General features: G+C 39.1%; 1 protein-coding gene across 2 annotated transcripts in view; it reads left to right on the forward strand.

Annotated features, from left to right (window-relative positions):
• Positions 1-23,809, forward strand: part of cd276 (CD276 molecule) — a 218,394-nt gene that overhangs the window by 166,255 nt on the left and 28,330 nt on the right. For both annotated transcript variants that reach the window (XM_057819777.1, XM_057819855.1), the window contains exon 7: positions 8,048-8,087. In XM_057819777.1, coding sequence (XP_057675760.1) covers positions 8,048-8,070 — 23 coding nt within the window. In that variant the 3' untranslated portion in view covers positions 8,071-8,087. The remainder of the gene's footprint in view (positions 1-8,047; positions 8,088-23,809) is intronic.

Genomic DNA, 23,809 nt, shown 5'->3' on the forward strand with positions numbered 1-23,809 from the left:
ATTTATTCTTTCCTTTACACAGATCAGTCGTCCTGGTCGCTTTGCAGAAAAACAGCCCCAAAGCATGATGTTTCCACCCCCGTGCTTCACAGTGGGTATGGTGTTCTTCGGCGGCAATTCAGTATTCTTTCTCCTCCAAACACGAGAACCTGTGTTTCTACTAAAAAGTTCTAGTTTGGTTTCATCGGACCAAAACACATTCTCCCAGTCCTCTTCTGGATCATCCAAATGCTCTCTAGCGAACCGCAGATGGGGCTGACCGTGTACTGGCTTCAGCAGGGGGACACGTCTGGCAGTGGTCTGGCAGGATTTGAGTCCCTGGCGGCGCTTTGTGTTACTGATGGTAGCCTTTGTTACTGTGGTCCCAGCTCTCTGTAGGTCATTCACTAGATCCCCCCATGTGGTTCTGGGATTTTTGCTCACTGTTCTTGTTATCATTTTGATAACAGATCGAGGGAGATTATCAGTGGTCTTGTATGTCTTCCATTTTCTAATAATTGCTCCCACAGTTGATTTCTTTACACCAGACATGTCCAAAGTCCTGCCCGGGGGCCAAATGGGGCCCGTGATCAAATTTCATATGGCCCCCAGCCTCTGTCATAAAATCAATAAAGTCTGGCCCGCACACACGTAATAAATTGGTCAGCAGTACAGCTACCAGCATATGAAGTAGCTTACACACTAAATGCTGCACCTCATTGACCCACTAAAAGGCAGCAGCACTCTAAGCAACATTACCCCGTGTGATCCTTTACCTCCAATATTTTAAATAGCAACAATCAACAAAAAAAGGTGACTGTGACGGCCGACGCTTCAAGGATAGGTGGAAATTGGACTATTTCTTCACTAAAATACACAACAACTGAGTCTGCCTCATTTGCAAAGAGACGGTCACTGTTTTTAAAGAGTTCAAAATGTGAGGCGATATTACCAAACGAGACACGCTGACATGTACGACCAGATTACAGGGAAGATACGCAGCGAGAAATTGAAGCAACTTGAAGCTAGTTCAATTTCACAGCAGCAGTATTTTGCAAGAGCCCGAGAGTCGAAAGAGAACCCGACCGAATGGGTTGCTAAAAAATTTGCTTAAATATATTGTTCTACGTAAAGGACGTCAACCAAGGTCGGCCCCCCACATTTTTACCACACCAAATCTGGCCCCCTTTGCAATAAGTTTGGACACCCCTGCTTTACACCAAGCGTTTTACCTATTGCAGATTCAGTCTTCCAAGCCTGGTGCAGGTCTACAATTTTGTCTCTGGTGTCCTTCGACATCTCTTTGGTCTTGGCCATAGTGGAGTTTGGAGTGTGACTGACTGAGGTTGTGGACAGGTGTATTTTATACCAATAATGAGTTAAAACAGGTGCCATTAATACAGGTAACGAGTGGAGCCTCGTTAGACTTCGTTAGAAGAAGTTAGACCTCTTTGACAGCCAGAAATCTTGCTTGTTTGTAGGTAACCAAATACTTATTTTTCACTCTAATTTGGAAAAAAAATCTTTAAAAATCAAATAATGTGATTTTCTGTTGTTTTTCCACATTCTGTCTCTCATGGTTGAGGTTTACCCATGTTGACAATTATAGGCCTCCCTAATCTTTTCAAGTAGGAGAACGTGAACAATTGGTGGTTGACTAAATACTTATTTGCCCCACTGTAGCTGCACCTAAATTTGAAGTTTTACAGGTTCACTCTGTGAAAAAAAGAAAAAAATAGCTCCTTGTATTTTTAGGCATAATGACTGGTAGATGAATGCCTTTTATGTTTGTTTTATTTATTTGTTTGCTATTCTTGGGACAATCACTGTCTGCAGTGAGGGGGAAAGGCCATGCCTGTTTCAGTAGCTGCTTTGTTTAATGTAGACATTTTCAGTAATGCTGTTTTATCTTAGGAAATTTGTTTCAAAAAGCTTGACAGAAAAAAACAGGCAAAGGCGTACAATGCAAAATATCTTGGCTGAAGATATTGTTCAAAGTCAAAGTCTTCCAATGGAAAAAAAAATCATTCTGACCAAAGCAGAGATTTTTTTAAATTTTCCTTTTCAGACTAAAATATTCAGTTCATTCAAGTAATGTCAAGGGACAAATCAAAGTGTAGCCTTTGTTATGATGGCTTAACTTTTTGAATATTACATTGCTGCTTACAAACACATTATATCATAACCTTGTTTGACAGACCTTTGGGTCCCTCGCATACAAGTCCAGTCATAATTGAGAGGAAGACGGCCCGCGGAAAGGAGCTCAAGTTGACATGCCCCTTTTTTCACTTGCAATGCATTCTCAGCCACCGGGGCTCTCCCAGCAGCCGCGCATTACTAACTAAAGATATGGAAATAGGACGTCGGTTGTGCCTTCGTTATTACTGTAGATGTGGGTCGCCGGATAACTTCAAGAGTGCTAATTAAGAGCCCTCCCTGCATCACATTGCTTAGCGATTACACACATGTTATGGAACCACTACGCTCTTAGGCTTTGACGCCGTAGCCTGCACGCGAGTGTATTTCTCCCAGGGATGCACCCGAGAGACTGGCAACACTGCTTGGATAATAACAGGAATTATAAACCTCTTAATATTGTATTGATTTCAAATTAGGTGGAATTCTGATGTTGCAAGCAGTACATCAACAAAGTGTCCAAAGATAGGTGTGCACTGTTTGACTGTCCATAACTCATATATTCCCGATATCGTGTTTAGAGGTTAATGCAGTGATACTCAAAGAAGTGAGCTTCTTCTAGTTGTTCTTAAAAAAAATGAGAGCATAACTACAGTTTGAATTTTAGGTATGATTAATCAATTCATTTAAAGTACGAGGCCTGGCTGCTAATGATGACTTTTAGCAGAGGTGGATAGCAACACATTTACCCAGTTAAATTTACTTGAATAACTTTTTAGGAAAAATGTACTTCTTAGACACTGTACTTTTTACTTTACTTGAGTAGATTTATAGCTTTACTCCACTACTTCGGGCTACGCTAGTGTTGTTACATTTTTGTCTTTATTCTCCTAATTGAATTTATATTTGCCAGAGATGCTGACATTGGCCATCTCAGTTTCACCAATGGGACGTCGCAACAATAACCACATAACTGACATCTGTCTGAGCTATCCCACTGTGTTTCACAGACAACGGTGAGGTTGAGCCACAAATTAAGATAGGCAGAGGCGTCGCGTCCCATTAGGCAAACCAGGCATTTGCCTAGGGCCCCCAGCCAGCAGGGGCCCCCAGAAGACCAACAGATTTAGCACACGCAGCTTTACTGCACTGTCGCAGCAACAAGTGTAGGGAGTGTTTCAATACCATGGAATCATAACGCAGATTATCTAACGATTCTGTTATCAATCCCAATCAGTACTAGCCATGTCACGTATATAATACATGTTTAAGAAAGTCCAATCAGCTATTAATGCCATATGATTGTTTAAGAAGTGACTCACCAAGTACTCTATGGAAAGTCCTTGCCGAGTTGTTTTACGTTGATTTTCACAGGCCACCTCATTATTCATGTGACTACTTAAAGAAATTGTGATTTTTCAAAAAAAGAAAAAAAGTCTATTAATGGGTCTATTGTATTCTTCGTCGAATACTCTATAAGAAAAATATAACATATATGCATCTAAAATATTCCTAAACAATTTTATTAGCAAATTTAATACTCATTTCGGTCGGTAGTCCACCAATCATGTTTTTTACGGAATAATTTGAATTTGGTGAGTCGCAGGGCCAATCTGAGTACTGATTTTGCACAAAGATATATACCTCCGCATCCGATGGTGGTATTTTTGTGTTGCTACTCTTTCTTCTATTGCTCCAACTCCCCTTACTTGCACACGCTCGAAGGACCCCATGTTGCGTGTTGTCTGGGGCCCCCGGGGACCCTTGCTACGCCTCTGAAGATGGTTGAAGAAATTACTAAATAATTACCGTTAATTTTCAGACTTTTAGCCGCTACTTTTTCCCTTCATTGTGAATCCTGCGGATTATAGTCAGTGCGGCTTATTTGTTGATTTATTTGGGTTAATAGGTAACACTTTATTTGACAGCGCCATCATAAGACCGTCATAGTTATGACGTTAAACTATCAGAGGCATTGCGGAATGCTTATGTCATTACTTGTCGTCCAGGAAAATTTTGTCACTAACTCCATTAATGACCAGCTTGGATCTTTTACATCCATTCAAAAATTAAATAGTTTGCCGGATAATGACACTAATGACATCTATTATAAGCATTCATTAATGTTCATGACAGTGTTTGTCAGGAATACGCGGGCAGACAGGTTGTGTGGACCCAAAAGCAGGAAAAGTGAAGTGAAGCATAAAAGGTGGTGCAAAAATGTTTTAATCAATGCCAACAAAAAACAAAGTACCAACAAAATGACCGGGGAATCCAAAAAGTCTTAACAAACAAAAGTCAGTCTAACAAATCAACTTACTTCACTGGGGAAAAAATGCTGACATGAATGTTGACATGCGCGTAAACAGACATTGACAATGACGCATCAAGGACTGAAAAGAAACTGGGAGCTTATATACACACACAGACAAAGGGTAACGAGACAATGAGGAACAGATGGGTGACGCAGGTGGACGCAGATTGGAGGATACAGAAGGAGCGGTACACCAGGTGAAATCAATGGCAATTACAAGGACACACTAGGAGGGAATCAACACAAAACCTAACAGTGTTATGTCATAATCATGACTGTCTAATGACAGTCTTATGGCACCACTATCAAAGACAGTGTTACCAAATACCATAACTAGCTATTAATGAAACAACTGGAATAGTAACTGAAGAAATAATTAGCAGAGAACATGAACTTTGATTGTTATTTACATCTGTCGTGCTGCAATGCATGCTAGGAGGCATTTTGGACAACAGCCGTGTTGACAGCAGGTGCAGCAGAGGTTGGCTGTCTCTTCCAAGGAAGCAGTGGTGGCCAAATGAAGCTTCTTAAAGCAATGGTGGTTCATTTGGTCTTATGACAGTCGTATGATGCCGATGTCAAATAAAGTGTTACCGGTTCATATCTTTCGTTGTAAATATCCCATAATATGGTGAAGACAGCTGCGGCTTATAGCCCAGTGCGGTTTATCTATGAAGAAATACTGTTTTCGTGCCAAATTTGGTGGGTTGAGGCTTATAGGCAGGTGTGCCTTATAGTGCGAACATTACGGTAATTAATAATCATATATTATTATCATACAAATGAGAGGTAACTGTTTTTTTGGCCACTAGAGGGCACTCATGCTCTTTAGATGGGTGATTTTTCATAGTGTTGTTCTTGTATGAATCATGATGATGATTTTTGTGTCATTTTTTTTGGCCTAATATGGCCATGTAATAGGTTATAGTGCAGTTATAATAATAACAGTTCGTATAGATGAAGTTGTGCTAAGAAAAAACATATACCATTATTTAAAAAAAAGAATTATACATTGTAAGCAGTTACTGACAATGTTACTAATGACTTCAGTATTCTTTTCAACAAATACTTTTTTTTCCTTGTACTTCAGTAAATTTTTCAATGACTACTTTTACTTATTTGATTAATATTATTTCGAAGTAATGCTACTCTTACTTGAGTAAAATTCTTAGGTACTCTACCCACATCTGGTTTTTAGTGACATTGGTGTTGCTGGACGTCCAATGCGTTTTCCTAGGAGTAATGACTAAAAGTAATTGGACAAACTAAAATAACACCATGTGACACATATTTTGTTTCCAGGTTCTAAGCCCAAGTGCTATTTCCTAGTTTGTTACGTCGCATTGACATTTAAAAACACTTTTGTTTCAGAAAAAGTTTGTGTTTGTGGTCACGACTTTGAAATTCTGTTTTCCACTTTTCTTTACTGTTGTACTTTCTAATGGTTTTATATATATGGTGTTTCATGTTTTTCTGACGCGAGTCAGGCATTAATTTGACGATTTGAACGGGACACGTCGTATAAAGGTGGACCATTTCAAATCTGCCCCATTTTTCCAGAATGTGGCTGCGGTCTGAACCATCAAGTCTCCCGAATCGGAATTCATGCAGCAATTACGTCAGTAAAGAGCAAGAGGCACGGAGGACGGCAGTGATTGAGCTGTACATTAGCGTTAGCATCTAACTTAAACTCAGCTTTTCGGGAAGAGAAGGGCAGCGGGCTTGACAATGATCACCCTAGAATGACAAAGAGGCAGCATGTTTCGTCATTTGTTTTGATGCTTTTGCGCATGCGGGTCAGTTTGCTCAGCGCATCTTGGACTGCAAATTAGTGTGTATGCGTAATACTTCACTGGGCTCAATGGACAAAGGCAGTCTGAAACAGGCACGCCAATAAAAACATGTGACAAAAATTCAGAATTGTGCATTAATACCTGTGGTATAAACCTAGCCTTAGTTTGACCTGGAACACAAAGAAATGACATTTAACAAATATTTTCTGCATAACTAGGACGTAAAATCAGAAAAGTTGAATATAGCTTCTAATTTTAGCAAAACCAAACTTTACCTTTTTAGTGGCACTTTTTCATTTAGTTTGGACCCAAGCAACGCAGCATGATTGCAAGCCAAGAACTTTTTTTTCTGCAGCATGGTGTAATCATGAATAAAACTGGCACTTTTTATTAATTTGTTGCAAATCCTTTGCTGTCAATGAGGCCCGAACCCATGGTCACCATCCCCCAGAGTTCAACGTTGGTGATACACAGCCAGGCCTCTTCTGCAACTTCATTCTGCCTACTAAGTTTTGAAACATTTTAGTGCTGCAGCGATTAATCGATTAACCCGAGTATTCGATTAGGAAAAAAAGATTCAAATTAAATTTTGCCGCTTTGAGTATTTGTTTAATAAAAGTGGCGTTGTAATGGATTGTTTTGAAAGTGTTTGCATTTAGTTTTATTGATTTGGGTAGATACACTGCCTCTAGTCTGCCGAATTTCACATGGATGAATCTAGGTGCTCCCTGTTAAGACCAATATAAGCTAAGTTTTTGTTTGAGCTAATTTTTTTTAATGCATTCGTAATTTAGTTTTTAAGTATATTTAGCCTTTTTTGTGGGAATATGTGTCCGAACCATTTGTTGAGAGCATTGTAAAAGAAAAAAAAAAAAGTTTTAAGTTTTAAAGCATTTTATAGCTTTTAAGCTATCAGAATTTTTGCTATGCAAGTTACCAATTGTTCTTTTGCTGTACATAGATCTTCGTTTATTTATCTTTTTATAACGTTTGAGGTTCAGCCAGGTATTTTAATTTTTTTCCTTATCCGAATTATTCGAACTAAAAAGTTCATCGATTAATCAACTACTAAAATAATCGATAGCTGCAGCCCTAAAACATTTGACTGAATTTGAGTAGCTAACATGGTCCGAAACACTTCCATATAAATTATTATTATTATTATCCTGCTGCTTTCCAGTGGCAGTCATCAATGTCCATGCCATGCATAAGCAAAGCAACCAATTGTCCCATTATGTCTGTTAATGTCAGTATTTTTTTAATTATTTATTTATTATCTATTATTTATTTAATTCATTTAGATTTTTTTCCCCCGCAGAAATATGTCATTTGATACTGCCAGCCCAAATCTCAATTCATGGTTGGCGATTGTCTTCTCTAATTGTCTACGAGTAGATTTGAAAGGAAAAGGCACTCTTATCACACCCTGCGGCACATGATAATCATTCAAAATTCTTCTTTCACATCCGAGAATCCGGCTTTGATCGTAAATTTGTCAGGGTATGTGTACCGCTTTCGAAAATCAATTTGCATCATCTTCTGGATTAATCTGCCCACCTTATTACTATCACAGTCGCACCCTCCTGTCGTGTAGTCTCCACTCCTCTGACAGCCCAGCTGAGGCATGCTGGGAGAGCTCGCCAATCCATCTCACTTGCCTAATCTGCCTCCCCGGTTTTTCCTCCACACCAGTGTGACTAATTAAATAAAAGTGCAGCGCCCTCCGCTTCCTTGCGGCGCACTATAAGTGAGAGAAGAGTGGGTAGAAATTGCTGTGCTGTTGTACAAAGAATATCTCTGATAATTCTCATCTTTTCTTCCGCAGCCATGACACTTCTGAAGAGCTAAGGCCAAAGACAACGAGGGTGAGTGCAATGTGAATGCGGATCCCATGTGTCTTTATTTGTTTTTGTCTCTCCCCGAACGCCCCCACCCTTAAGGGGAGCGTCTTCAGAGGTTTAACGGTAAGTGTCACTGTAATGACCCTCAGCGGAATTAATTTTACACAACAGAATTATGAGACTTCTTGACATTTTGATTTCATAAACCACACAGTTGATGTGACAGTTTTGTTTTATTGGATTTGATATGCAAGCAACCCTTCATACACACACACACTTCGACTACCTGCATCAAACCGTTGATTAAATGTAAACTCTCCAAAGCATGAGTCACACACTCTTTGTTTTTGTCTGCAAACTAGGTGTATTAAGTTTCATTTACATTCATTTGTTAGTCTGCTTGCTGCAGTGTTTGGAGCGCCGGCACCTAATTTGTGACATTTCAGGGGGCAATTTGCACATCACTCCCAAAACCTTCAGCATTAGAGGGTATTATGTTCTTACTGAGATCTTACAAAGTAGATACAAGTACATGGAAACAAGTACAAGACGGTGCCCTCTTGGATTATTTATAAAGTAGCTGGCACAAAATCGAAACACATTGGAACACATTTTAAAACGTTCTCTTGATGTTAATCTTAGGTAACAAAACTTCCAAAACTAGTTCCAAAACTTAACCCTTAAATTCCTGCAACATGAAGCAATTATCAGAGAATCCCAAAATGTGAAAAATAAGGTCCTAATGAAACCTTTTTTTCAAATTTGTTAAAAGAAAAGTCAAAATGAATATGTGTAATAAGCGCTGTAATATCGATAACCCTTGCTAAATCCTGTTTTTTTCTCTCATGGGACCTGCAGATGCAGTGTTGACTTGCATCCATCATTTTTTTTTTTTCAAAAAGAAATGTCAAATTTCTGAATTAGTCTCAAAATCGTGAAATTTTAGGTGTATCAAATGTGATACACAATAAGGAATTGGGATACACCAAAACATTTAGAATTAATACAAAATGAGAATATTTCCTGGTTTCCACTACTTTTTTTCTTTTAATTAAAAACAAAATAAAAAAATAACTGAAAATGTAAAATAAAAGAGATACTATGAGTCATAAAGAAGTTCAAAAAGAGGATTTTGTAAATTTTTAGGTCAACAAGGTCGATAAAAAAATCATCCACAATTAAAATTCACGTGACACTGGATTAGATGTCGATAAGACAATTCATTGTGGTAGACCTAATTGGCAGACACACACCCTTCGAAGGAAACCGTCACTATCATGTGGCCCTTGAGAAAGATGAGTTTGACATATTTGTTCTTTTGTTTACATGAGCATTGTGTAGCACATTGTTGCGTGTATATTTCGTCTGTTTGCATTAGGGCTGTCCCAAATGACTAATTTCCTCCCGATGAGTCAGCCGACTATTTTTACGATTAGTCGACTAATCTAATATATACATATATATATATATATATATATTTTTTTTTTTTTTAAACTAATTTAATAATGAAATTTTTGTTGAAGCTTATTAATTCACAAAAAAACATTTTGGAACACCTAAATTCCTTATTAAAGTATAAATAAATAACATAAATATCAATAATAAATCACAAACAATGAGGTCAAATACTGCTGGCGTTAACTAGTGCAAAATAAATGTAAACGGAAACACTGTGACTTCACCTTTTTAACAGGAGTCAACACAAATCTTACTCTTTTTGTGGTATGTCATTGTCTATATTGTTCTAATTGTTAAAATGAATTGCAATGTTCCTGACAATCATTTTCAGAATACTTTGTGTAAGTTCGGATGCTTTTTCTGGTGTGCATTCCGCAGCTGAAGATGGGTCATCACTGGGTCTTTCAGCAAGACAATGACCCTAAACATATGGCCAAATCTACTCAGAAATGGTTCACCAGACACAAAATCAAGCTCCTCCCATGGACATCTCAGTCCTCACACCTTGTTTTGTTGGCAAAAGGGGGTTGTACAAAGTATTAACACCAGGGGTGCTAATAATTGTGGAACACATTATTTGATGTCAAATATTTTTTTCTTTATGTGGGATTTTTTCCCCACTGAATGAATGCACTTGTATTGAAGGTTGGATTTTTCTAATTTTTTCCATTAAGGTCCCATGTTATTTGAAAAAAAAATATATATATATATATATATATATATATATCAGAAGCTAAAAAACACATCTTTTTCAGGGGTTCCAATAATTATGGAGGGCACTGTATATATATATATATATATATATATATATTTTTTTTTTTTTTCCTTTCCCCAAGTGGGAGCTTCCATGATCCTAATACATTTAATAATAATTAAATAAAATGTTATATAATTATATTATATGTACGTATATCATGTATTATTTTATTAAGTAAAAATGCACGTTGATACGACGCACATAAAGGCACCTTAAATTAAAAAAAAAAAAATCGTTGGAAAGTTGTATGGACTTACAATCCACTAGCTTGTTGTCTTGTTGCCGACGTGCTACCGTGGTATGCGAGCTCAGCTTAGCAAAGAGTACACACAGTGGCACCCTCCATATTTTCCTTGAAATATTTCCAGGCTCTGGCTATTATGGTCCTCTTTTTTGGCTTTATGCCGCTTTCACCGTATTACCAATTCTGCCCCTCTTGGTAATTGGCGGTGTTTTCAACTCCTCGCCATAGTGAGGAGTGAACCGGTGATGAACGGTTGGCTCGTTGTCGTCGGTTCGTCTGATTTCCTCCTCAGAAAGGCGGCGGCTTGCATTAAAAACACCAAAAGGCGTCGGATGGCTTTTTATGGATACTTTTATTGACCAAAACAAAAACGTGAGGGATTCAGCCAAAACTCCGCGCTACCCGTGCACTTTCCCAACTCTCACCTATCTCGCTCCCCCTCTCTTGCTCGCCCACTTTCTTCCTCTCTGCTCAATCTGACAATCCCGGTAACATTGAGAATAACCGCGGCCTCCTTGGGGGTGCGGCTAACAACCGCTTGCATCTCGAGCGCCCGCCATACTACAGTAAACTTTATCCGCATGTAATTTTTTTTTTTTTTTAACCCGTAATTACCCGTCGACGGTATGTTTGTCCCGTTGACGCATTTACGTCATGGATGACGTCGACAATTTCGACTAGTCGGGACAGCTCTAGTTTGCATATAGTCAAACTTAGTTGCGTTATTGCATTGCACGAGCGGGAATGGTCTGTTACAGTACATATCATCTTACATATGCTCAATAATTTTTCGTAATATGAAACAAAAATGTGCTGACCAACTATTACTAAAATGAATTATTCGTGTACCGAAGTTTTCGTATCTCGAGGGACCATTGCATCCACGATTTGTGGCTCCCAATAAGCCTTTTGCACGAACTCACTCCCAACCCCACCAATACTGAATAGATAAATACAGTGGTACCTCTACATACAAAGTTAATTTGTTCCAGTACTTGTTAGTAAGTCGTTGTATGTCGAGCAGGATTTTCTCATAAAAATACGTTTTAAATCCATTAATTTGTTCCACAACCGGAAAACCTACACTAAATCCTTAATAAATACTCCTGGTACTATTCCAAATAGTACAGTATTGGCCCGAATATAAGACGGCCCTGATTATAAGACGACCCCCTCTTTTTCAAGACTCAAGTTTGAAAAAAGACTTTTTGAACACCAAAATAATTTTTATACAGAAATTAACCTGTAACACCTAAGCCTATTTTGGCCGAATTTGCATGCCTTTGATGTTGCCTTTATATTTCAAAGAAAAAACTGTTCACAATGGCCAAGTTGGGTCCCTTTTTTCAGGATACCTTGAACTTCATGTCCAAACTGTTGTTTTCTTCACTGACCAACTTTAATCCACATTTTGGACCCAAAAAGACAAAACAAAATCCCCAAATCTAATGTTGAAGTCCCACTGACAACCAAACATGCTCGACCAACCGTTTTGAAGCTTGATAATATTTATTTAACTTGCTAAGATAAACATTCAATAGAAAAAAATAAGATTGAATAGTTTTATGTTTGACAATTCAACACAAACAGCAGTTATGGTCATAGGCGTTTTTGTCCTTCACACATACTATGGTCAAAACATGTTATATACAGTGCAAAATAATGAGAATTTTTTTTATATATATTATCCAACACAAAAAGGGTTTGGAGGATATCTCTTTGTGAAGTTAGGTATTGTACCCATCACCTTATCAAAAGTATATATGTACATGCAATCAAGCTTCTCGAACACACATCTATATAAAAATTGAAAAGATTCATAGTGAAGAAAAAAAGTATTTTCAAAAATATTGACAAGTAGTTCAGTTCAATTCAAATTTTTTTAGGCATGCGACCGAATAAAGTTTTTTTTTTTTTTGCGCACTCAATAAAGTTTGTTTTTGAACATGTCACTAAGCTGCATCACATACGTCACACAGCCTACTCATCCGCCGTTTGCGCGCTGCTGTCACCTCTACTCGCCGAGACGCCGACTGATCCGACGAAAACAATGACAAATAGAGCTCATCCTATTCCTTGAGTTGATGAAATAATGCATTAGCTTGCGCTAAATTTAGTTTTCGATTCATTCTGCACGTTTCAAAGTCGCTAGCTCAATTCAACCGGCTGTTGCTTGCTACGCGTGTCTCCTTTCCCTTAGTTGGCGCCTTGGTCGTCAATTTATTAAAAATGTTCACATTAGGTTCGTCCTTCTTGACGTCACAACGGCCCTTGGGATATGTAGTCTTTTGTGCTGCTTTCGGTTTTGAAAAAAGGACAAGAAATGATGGAAATATGGAGATAGACACATGGTTCATGCAGCGTGTCAATGCATATTTATGAGTGCAATAAAACTATAAAACTCAAATGACATTATCTCCTGTTTTACTTGGTCGATTGACTTCAAATAAAAACTGGTGTGGACATCAAGTTCCGTACTTTCAAACGAGAGTAACCAGGGGCACGTGGGTGACGTAATTACAGCGTTACGAGGCTTCAAAGATGATATGCGTAAACGTGTCGCATCCGACACGTTCGGTGTTAAAGGGTTAATTACCGTACATCCGAAACAAATGATTATAACAATATATTTGAGAGAAAAAGCATTTTATTTTGCCTCATTGAAATCTGAATATCTGAACATTTAAATATGTTAACTAAAGTGCAATCCCATTCGTAAATGAATGGCTTCTGGTTTTTGAAATGTTAATAAACCAATCTATTGTGATAAAATAACAAAATTGCAATAACTGCATTAACCATCAAAGTGAAGTGTAACTGTAACTGTAGTCTTGAAACAAACTGAATAAGGAAAAACATTGCAATAAAATAATCCAAACTGGTTAAACTAAAAAGAGTAGCTGAGATCTGTCATGACAGAACATCGCTTGCTTCAATGATATCTGGCGCCATTTAGCGTCGTGAATGGGGAGAGTAGCTGAGATCTGTCATGACAGAACATCGCTTCAATGATATCTGGTACCATCTAGCGTCGTGAATGGGTATAATGTCCCCCCTCTTTTTCAGTGTTATTTCAATGCAAAAAAACAACGTCTTATATTTGGGCCAAAATGGTAATTACACAGACTAATACAAATAAATTATGAATAAATCGGAATAATAATATAACAATAGTATTAATAATAATAATAATAATAATAATACCTATAATAATGTAACGAATCGGTTTCTAATGTGGCAAAAGTGTTTTGTGTAGTACACTGAACATACAGCATGGCTGACTTGACAGAGTGAGAGAGGGACTTTTTACTTTCACTTTATTCAACTGTAGCGAACAGTAGGCATGTTGTGTTGCACAAGTTCTGAAATAAATGATTCAAAACCTGACGAAGCTGTCGATTTTTTGGCGATGTTACAATAATAGTAATTGTCACCTTAACCGATAAAGACTGGTGAACCAAGGTCGGAGGAGAACCGTCGAGATTGTAGACATTGTACGGCCGTATTTTCAAGCCAGTTCACGGACGCGGCCAACAAGGTCATATTTATATATCATATCATTTCTATCTTCATTTCAATGGTAAGCCACTTTTTTCCCCTTTTTTTCACCACCTGCACTGACATTCTTGGAAACCATCTTGTTTTCTCTCATAAGAAAATCCGCCGTGAGTCCGTCTTGCGGGAAAACAAAGAAACTGCAGCGCTGTCATAAATCATCGTATTTCGAGCATGTCGTTGGATGTAGAAACACATGGCAAGTCAAATTTTACGTCACATGCGAAAAAGCTTGTGTGTTGAAGTGATCGTATGTCGAGGTACCGCTGTACATGGGCCTTGATCCACTACTATGTAGAGTACCAATCTATTCTCCTGCACATTGCGCCTTCATAGAAATACAATTCAAGCCACATATTTTAAAAAAGATTGAGGGATGCCGAACTAGATTCACCAAGGCACCATTACAGCGCCCCATCATCTAGAATTGCCATCAAAAACGATTCAGTGAATGTGGCATCGATGCAGAGGGTGAGGGAATTGGGGGCACAACAGGAGGTGGAAGAGGCCTGTTTTAGCTTGCCGCGGACTGACTCATGAGTGGCCTCTGGCAAGGGTACACTCGGAGGAGGACTCTTTGGCGTTGCTCTAATGCACCCACTCCACTACGGCCCAAACACCGTCAAACGTCAGTGCCGTATATCTGAGGCGGCGTTGATGTTCCCAGTCATTCCCATGCGCATCCATTTGTAGATGTAAGATGTCACATTCCTGATAGCGTAACCTCGTTTTGTAATTGCCCCCTGCGTGAGGCTGACGAAACGGTTTTGGGCCATTGCATGACAGAACCTTATTGTTTTGCAAGAACTCTTGCCCCCATATATTTATAGATAGTGGAGTACAAGGCTGACCTGGACCGGTTCAGTTGTGCTCCACTCATACAGTAGTAGGCAAGTATTCATCTATGACAGTGATTGGAGCAAGAGCTCTAGCAGTGACGGACCGTGTAGCCTTCGGTGAGTGACTCCCACTCTGCGTTCACTGAGCACTGGCCAGTCGGACTTGAGCTCCCGTTCTGCAATCAATGCACAAGCTTCTTTTAATGTGAGCCCTGCTGATACTTCCTCGAGAAATTCTCTGTTTAAAATATAACAGAATGCTCTTTCACTACCATTGGTTTCCAAACAGAAGTAGTCTCACATAGCAGACATGTTCGTCTAGTGGTTTGATTTACAGCAGCCGACAAACGCAACGGTGCTCAATACTGGATCGGATCCGATATTGTGAACAAATCCAATACTGTCCGACAGTCCCAAAATAGCCATATCGGGTGCCTATACCAATACTAAGTGTCAGAGCAGGACAATGTTACTTAGAATGAACGAGTTCAAACATTAATACACTGCTGGCCAAAAGTACTGGCACCCCTGCAATTCTGTCAGATAATGCCTAATTTCTCCCAGAAAATGATTGCAATTACAAAGGCTTTGGTAGTAATATCTTCATTTATTTTGCTTGCAATGAAAAAACACAAAAGAGAATGGAAAAAAATGTAATCATTATCATTTTACACAAAACTCAAAAAATTGGCCGGACAAAAGTATTGTCACCCTCAGCCTAATATGTGGTTGCACAACCTTTAGACAAAATAACTGCGAACAACCGCTTTCGGTATTCATCAGTGAGTTTCTTACAATGCTCTGCTGAAATTTTAGACCATTGTTTGGCAAACTGCTCCAGGTCTATGAGATTTGAAGGGTGCCTTCTCCAAACTGCCATTTTCAGATCTCTCCACAGGTGTTCTATGCGATTCAGGACTGGACTCATTGCTGGCCACTTTAGAAGTCTCGAGTGCTTTCTCTCAAACCATTTTCTAGTGCTTTTTGAAGTGTGTTTTGTCCTGCTGGAAGACCCATGACCTCTGAAGGAGATCCAGCTTCCTCACACTGGGCCCTACATTATCCTGCAAAATTTGTTGGTAGTCTTCAGACTTCATAATATCATGCACACGGTCAAGCAGTCCAGTGCCAGAGGCAGCAAAGCAACCCCAAAACATCAGGGAACCTCCACCATGTTTGACTGTGGGGGACCGTGTTCTTTTCTTTGAAGGCCTCATTTTTTCCCCTGTAAAGTCTATGTTGATGCCTTTTCCCAAAAAGCTCTACTTTCATCTCATCTGACCAGAGAACATTCTTCCAAAACATTTTTTGGTTTTCTTAGGTAGGTTTTGGCATTTTCCAGCCTGGCTTTTTTATGTCTCTGGGTCAGAAGTGGGGTCTTCCTGGGTATCCTACCATAGAGTCCCTCTTCATTCAGACGCTGACGGATAGTACGGATTGACACTGTTGTACCCTCGGACTGCAGGACAGCATGAACTTGTTTGGATGTTAGTCGAGGTTCTTTATCCACCATCCACACAATCTTTTGTTAAAATCTCTTGTCAATTTTTCTTTTCTGACAAAAACTAGGGAATTTAACCACAGTGCCATGGGCTTTACACTTATTGATGCCACTGCACACGGTAGACACAGGAACATTCAGGTCTTTGGAGATGGACTTGTAGCTTTGAGATTGGCCATGCTTCTTCACAATTTTGCTTCCTCAAGTCATCAGACAGTGTTTTGGTCTTCTTTCTGTTTTTCCATACTCAATGTGGTACATGCAAGGACACAGGACAGAGGTTGAGCCAACTTTAATCCATTTTAACTTGCTGCCAGTGTGATTTAGTTATTGCCACCGACTGTTATGTACCACAGGTATGTAACAGGTGCTGTAAATTACACAAATTAGAGAAGCACCACATGATTTTTCAAAGGGTGCCAATAATTTTGTCCGGCCCATTTTAGGAGTTAGGGTTTTTTTTTTTTTTTTTTTTTTTAAAGGATAATGATTTAATTTTTTTTCCATTCTCTTTTGTCTTTTTTCATTGCAAGCAAAATCAATGAAGATATTACTACCAAAGCATTTGTAATTGCAATCATTTTCTGGGAGAAATTGAGCATTATCTGACAGGATTGCAGGGGTGCCAATTCTTTGGGTCAGCAGTGTATATACAATACTTATTTTCCAAATTATTACAACTTTGAAGGCTCACATAATTAAAAAAATTAAATAAAAGTAAAAAAGTAAATTCTCTAAATTCTCTCTAGTAATGCACTTATATTTAAAAATCACTATTCAGGCAATATGCCACGTTTATGTGATGATACATTAAAAGGAAATCCAATCTTTTAGTTGGCACAAACATAAGGCTGAGCAACTAGTTTGTTAAATTTGCAATATTTGCGTGCTGGTCCCAAAATAGCAATGGTTCTTAACCTTGCGAAATGTACCGAACCCCAGGGGTTTCACATGTGCATTAACGGAACCCTTCAGAATTAGATTAAGTAAAATAAATGAATGAATAAATAAATAAATAAATTCAAAACTAATACATCTAAGCCAATGGTTCTTAACTGGTGTTCGGTGAGTAAGCCTCAGGGGTTCGGTGAAGGTTAAGTAAGGCAGAGCCCTATTTTGTACGCTGACTAAATCTAGGCAAAGTGGCATTTTTAGACCAAGTTTTGGACTGCTTTTCCCTCAATTTACAGGCTTTATTCCATTTCTTTCAACTCCTAGCCCTCTATCTAATGGGAGGAGAAATTGATTTGTTCAATGGAAGTTTGACTGGCACTTGGTATGAGGAAGTATTATGAGACCTACAGACAGCATTAACTGCATAGATAATAAAAAGAAATCCGTCATTTTACATAATGAAAATACAGTCCCTGACAAAAGTCTTGTCGCTTATTCATTTTGTAGAAACAATTGCTAATAACCTGACTTTTAATTATTCAATTGGTTTCAGAAATGGCTCATATGAAAGCTAAGGCCCTCCCAAATGATGTTGAATGTACCAAAATATATTTGTTTCACTGAAGAAAGATTTATCATTTAATGAAGACAAAAAGGTCACATTTTGGCAAGACAAAAGTTTTGTCGCTTACAGAAAGTAGTGTGAAAATTGAACCAAAAATGTACTTCAAATACAAAAATATGTTACATAACATAAGTGAATTAAGTAGTGGTGCTGTGAGATCCAAATTTAATATTTTGTATGACTTCCATGGGCCTGAAGGACTGCATCCATGTGGTTCGGCCAGGATTCGTACAATTTATTGATGAAGTCATCAGGAACATCAAAGAAAGCAGTCTTGCATGCCTCCCAGAGTTCATCAACATTCTTGGGTTTCGTCTTCCATGCTTCCTCTTTCATCCTGTTCATGTCTGGTTACTGGGCCTGCCAGTCCTGGAGGATCTTGATCTTCTTTTTCTTGAGGAACTTTGAGTTGGAGATTGAAGTATGCGATGGAGCGCCATCCTGCTGCAGAATTTGTCCCTTTTTATAGTTAGGAATGTAAGAGGCAGCTAAGATTTGTTGATATTTCAAACTATTTATGTTGCCTTCCACCTTACAAATCTCTCGCACACCCCCATACTGGATGTAAACCCAGACAATGATTTTGCCACCACCAAACTTCACTGTTTTCTGAGTGAATCTCTTATCCATGCGGGATCCAGTAGGTCTCCTGCAATATTTGCTGCGACTGTGGTGTAATTCAATGGAAGATTCAGCTGAAAAATTCACCTTTTGCCACAAAACAGTGACGTTTGGTGGTGGAAAAATCATTGTCTGGGGTTACATCCAGTATGGGGGTCTGCGAGAGATCTGTAGGGTGGAAGGCAACATAAATAGTTTGAAATATCAACAAATCTTAGCTGCCTCTTACATTCCTAACCATAAAAAGGGACAAATTCTGCAGCAGGATGGCGCTCCATCGCATACTTCAATCTCCAACTCAAAGTTCCTCAAGAAAAAGAAGATCAAGATCCTCCAGGACTGGCAGGCCCAGTAACCAGACATGAACAGGATGAAAGAGGGAGCATGAAAGATGAAACCCAAGAATGTTGATGAACTCTGGGAGGCATGCATGACTGCTTTCTTTGATGTTCCTAATGACTTAATCAATAAATTGTATGAACCCTTGCCGAACCGCATGGATGCAGTCCTTCAAGCCCATGCAAGCCATACAAAATATTAAATTTGGATCTCACAGCACCACTACTTATTTCACTTATGTTATGTAACATATTTTTGTATTTGATGTACATTTTTGGTTCAATTTTCACACTACTTTCTGTAGGCGACAAAACTTTTGTCTTGCCAAAATTTGACCTTTATGTCTTCATTAAATGATAAATCTTTTATCAGTGAAACAAATATACTTTTGTACATTCAACATGAGTTGGGAGGGTCTTAGCTTTCATATGAACCATTTCTGAAACCAATTCAATAATTAAAAGTCAGGTTATTAGAAATCGTTTCTAAAAAATGGATAAGCGACAAGACTTTTGTCAGGGATTGTAGTATGTCATGCAAAGATGTGACAATAAAATGAGAATGTGGACATGAAAACAAAAAAAGGAACTGTAAAATGAAATGTTTCATTTCATTAACCAAGTGAAAATCTACAGCAAAAGGCAAGATTATTTGTGGTACATTTGATATCTGTAAGAAATTTTAACAGGAATTCACTTAGATGTTAGCTTACTCGATTTTGAATTCGTAAAAAAAAATAACCCTATTATGAAATTCCAAAGGGTTCAGTGAATGCACCTGTGAAACTCGTGGGGTTCGGTACCTTTAGCAATATTAAGAACCACTGATCTAAGCTAATATCTATTCCCGTTCAAATTTCTTTTCATTTTGGAAGCATGTGGTTAAGCAGGTCAAAATTTGAGTCCAGGCTTACCAACACTGTGTTCTAGTTCCTCATACCAAGTGTGTGTCAACCTTCCACTGAGCAAACTAGTTTATCTACCTGTCAGATAGAAGACTGACAGTTGAAAGAAATGAAAGAAAGCCTGTGAATTGGCTGGCAAACCAGTCAAAAAACCAATCTAAAATGCCACTTTGCATTCGAAAATAGGGCCCTGCTGGTCTTAACCTTCGCCGAACCCTTTAGACTTACACAACAAACCCCTGGATCAAACCCAGGTTAAAAACCACTGCAATTTTGCGTAGGATGTACATTAAGTATGTCCTTTTTCTAATAGAACGCTGTTATAATTTTACCGTTAATTATTCTGCAAACTTTCAAGCTATGGCTTCAGTCTGAGAACAACTATTCTTGGCGTACAGACACACGTATTGGAAAAGATGCATGACAATAATAGAGCAGATGACATTAACATAAAGCACGGAACTGCACTGTATCTGTGTTCCGTTGCGCCTCTAACTCTTACTTTAATAACCGTCGGTTTGGTGTCAGTTGCGTGAATCCTTTTCATTACAGGCTTGGCCAGTTACAGCTTGTTTTTATTGCACCCTGATTGGTCATCGCTATAAAGCTGAAGCGTGCGAGCCTGCACGAGCAGAAGATGATGGAAAATAGCAAAAGTAATTTCCTGTAACTAGCCAAAATAAAGTCTAGCCCGTAGGAGTCAAGAAAAGGGCGTTAGTCATTACCGCGCTATCCAGTGACCTTCACCACTGCTCTCATTGCTCGCTAATATCCTCCCGGCCTTCTTGACCTCTCGGCTGCTGAATCATCCTTGATCAATTATTCTAATATTTGTGTGGCACTTTTTGCTATCGATTCGGGTTTATGTGGACTGCGGCATATCTTATTTAATCAAGCCAGCCTCTGCATTTAATTAACTTGTTCAGGAGTCTGGGGGCACTTTGTTTTCATAAACCTCTGCCTTATCGATACATGTTTATCTGTGACTTATGTTTATCTGCTCCAGGCTTTTATGGCATCATTACCAGCAACCGAGATGAGGTGACATAGTAAATAACCTGCCGCACACCCGATCCTCGAGGTTAGGTTTGACATATGCAATATACTGTAACTTCCAAAGTTAAACACACAATCTAGCAGTTTGTTCTAACTTAAAAAAAATAAATAAATCCCATAGAAAAGAATCTAAAGTGGATGAATTCATTCCAGGAATCATTTAACATTATTTTTATTGCCAAATAGCAAGGGCATCGGTTTGCATATGTAGGGACATAACACTACCAACTTTTGAGGATGCTCAAATTGTCCCCACCAACTTTTAAGCAACCTTATTTGCAGATTTTCATCCCAAATGCTGTTGACCTTATTATTATTTAGTGAATTATTTTCATTATGTTCAGACTTACATTTACCGTAATTTCTGGACTATAAAGTGCACCTGATTATAAGCCGTAAGTAACAAGTCGTTAGTTACCTTGACTAATGCAGTTTAGAGAGTTCTAGCCTCGGGTGGAAACCAGCTAGTTGGAGCGGCTAGCTTCAAACAGGCGTGGAGCACTGCGTCCAGCGTTTTGTCCGAGGTCTGCAAAGCCCACCAGCCTGATTTGTTTGCTGTGTACTACAACCAGCCAGTGGGAAGCCATAGCAGATTTCTGGCGTCTATGGAATTTCCCAAACTGTGTTGGAAGCATTGATGTTAACGTTATCATAAAAGCACCGAGGCACTCTCAATCAGTGATGATGTATCGTGTGTGAACTGTCTGTTGTTGAAAATTAAACATCAAAACAACTCTTTTGACACCAAACCTGTGCTTTATTCTTCAAAAACTTGAAGTGTGACACGTGAATAAGTCACAGACTCACAGCAAACATATGTACACAATAAATAATGAAGTGCACCGACCAAAAATACAACATGAAGTGATAAAAAGCTGGCAGTATTTGGCCGACTGGGTCACCGCTTCATGTGGCCATTCGATTCCGAACACACAAATACTGTACTTGTCTCGGTGGTTCTTCCATTTTTTTATTCAATCGCTGGCTGGCATCCAGCCCCGTATTTTCAGCAATCTCCTCCCACGAATTGCTTGCTATTTGGCAATCTTCATAATGTCTTGACGAGACATTGTAGAAGTTGTCGTACTTGCTCTTCGTTGATACTCTCGTCGGCTTGGTCCATTTTTGCGTGTAGAAAAATAATGTTTGAGAATGGCGGTGATTTTGCGCTGAACCGGAAATAACAGTCTGAGCGGACCAATCATAGTCCATTTCCACCACGTCACACGTGTTGACGCGACGCGAAGTCAGAAAAAAAAGAAGGACCCAGAGAGGCCACGGCGCAGGGTCATAAATTGGGTCTTCCTTGACGGCGCAGGTCTGACGCGGAAGCATAACTCGGCCTTAAGTTTCTCAACGCCTGCATGAAGCTTAACCCCACCGAGTATCAACCAGACTACAAAGCCATCAGCAAAACCATGCAGCACCAGAAGTGGCATTAATGGTAATAAATACTCATCATTGATTAGCAATAGCATAACAATGTTATTCAAAAGAATTCGGAGATTTATTGTACTTTAAAAGTATTAAAATTACATAAAATGCACACATTACTTGTATTTTTAGTTTTAAAGTGCCTGTGACACGAAAAAGCATGTTTATTTCATAATACACGTGGTATTTTATGGTCCTGAATGAAATGGAACGCTTGGATGTGTGTGGAAGCGATCGCTATATTTATTTAGTTTTTTTAAATTAATGAAAATGAGTGACTTCAGGCAACAGTCTCGAGTTTAGAAAGAGGGCGCTGTGACGTGTACGGAGGAAGGAGTCCTCTTCACTATACAGCCGTACTGTTGTATGAGAAGGACTAAGGATTCAGCTGATTTTGCGGATTAATACGTTTATTTTTCGCATCACGCCAGCCAAACGGCTGCAGAAAAATCTTGCTGTACGAGGAAGAGGCGTGCGCGCCTTTTTGGGGTTTCAAAAGGTTCCCATTCACCAGTGTATATTGGCCAAAACAAGCCCTACTACTGTGGGACATGGGACTTACGAGGAAGTGAGTAAACATCGTGTTTTGTATTATGTCAAATGCTGGGATCATTTTAATATGTTGGTGGCTTGCATTTTGTGACATGGTCCATGTCCCCTCGGCCGACGACCGGCGGCTTGTCGCATCCCCCCCCGCAGGGAGAGCACTATACTCGGCTTATTCCCCTCTTCATGTGCCCAGTATTCTGTCAAATTTTCCGACCGCTCAGAAATTGCAACTTTAAGTCGGTTTGTTCAATGATCATTGTCCGGCTGTTTCCCTGGCGAGCTCTCCTGTCCGTAGTAGCAGGGGAACGAGCTGAAAATTGCTTTCCGACGATTTGCCGATCACCAAAGACAATCGACAACCCAGTGGTCATGTGAAATGATCCGGGCTAGTTATGTGTGGTTTCAAACATCACTCGGTTCGGGTTAGCATGTCAGCTAGCTGTCACGCCTCTTGGTTTGTTTACATTCTCCGAAGCCGGGGAAGGGAAATGACATAAACCCGATTTGGTGGCATAAAATATCGTTCGGGAGGTGCGAATGTAAAGGTGAAGTCGACAGTTTAGACCATTATGGAGTAATTTTGCCATGTCGTCTTGAATAAATGCATTTTTATTATTTCATATTCCATTTAGCATAAGACTGTTATTTGTCATGACCATGCCATTTATTTAGCTCTTGGGGAAAAATACTTGGATAAAAAGAATATCCTGTAAAAATTTTGGAGCAGAGGGACTGAAACAATGACATTTTGCGGCTCTCTTCGGCGCGTTTTCCTCATTGTGAATAATTCCCCCTCAATGGCTGCATACTAAATCAGATGAAATGGTGACTCCGCTGACGTCATCCACCTGTTGGGGACGCTAGAGCCCTATGATGGTAGGCGTGGCTAACCGGTAGATTAAAAGACTAATTTCTCGTCATCTGCGCTTTGCTAGTTGAATCGTCTCAAAATATGATTCTAATTCACATA

Source organism: Corythoichthys intestinalis, chromosome 1, assembly GCF_030265065.1.
Source record: "Corythoichthys intestinalis isolate RoL2023-P3 chromosome 1, ASM3026506v1, whole genome shotgun sequence".
NCBI lineage: Eukaryota > Metazoa > Chordata > Actinopteri > Syngnathiformes > Syngnathidae > Corythoichthys > Corythoichthys intestinalis.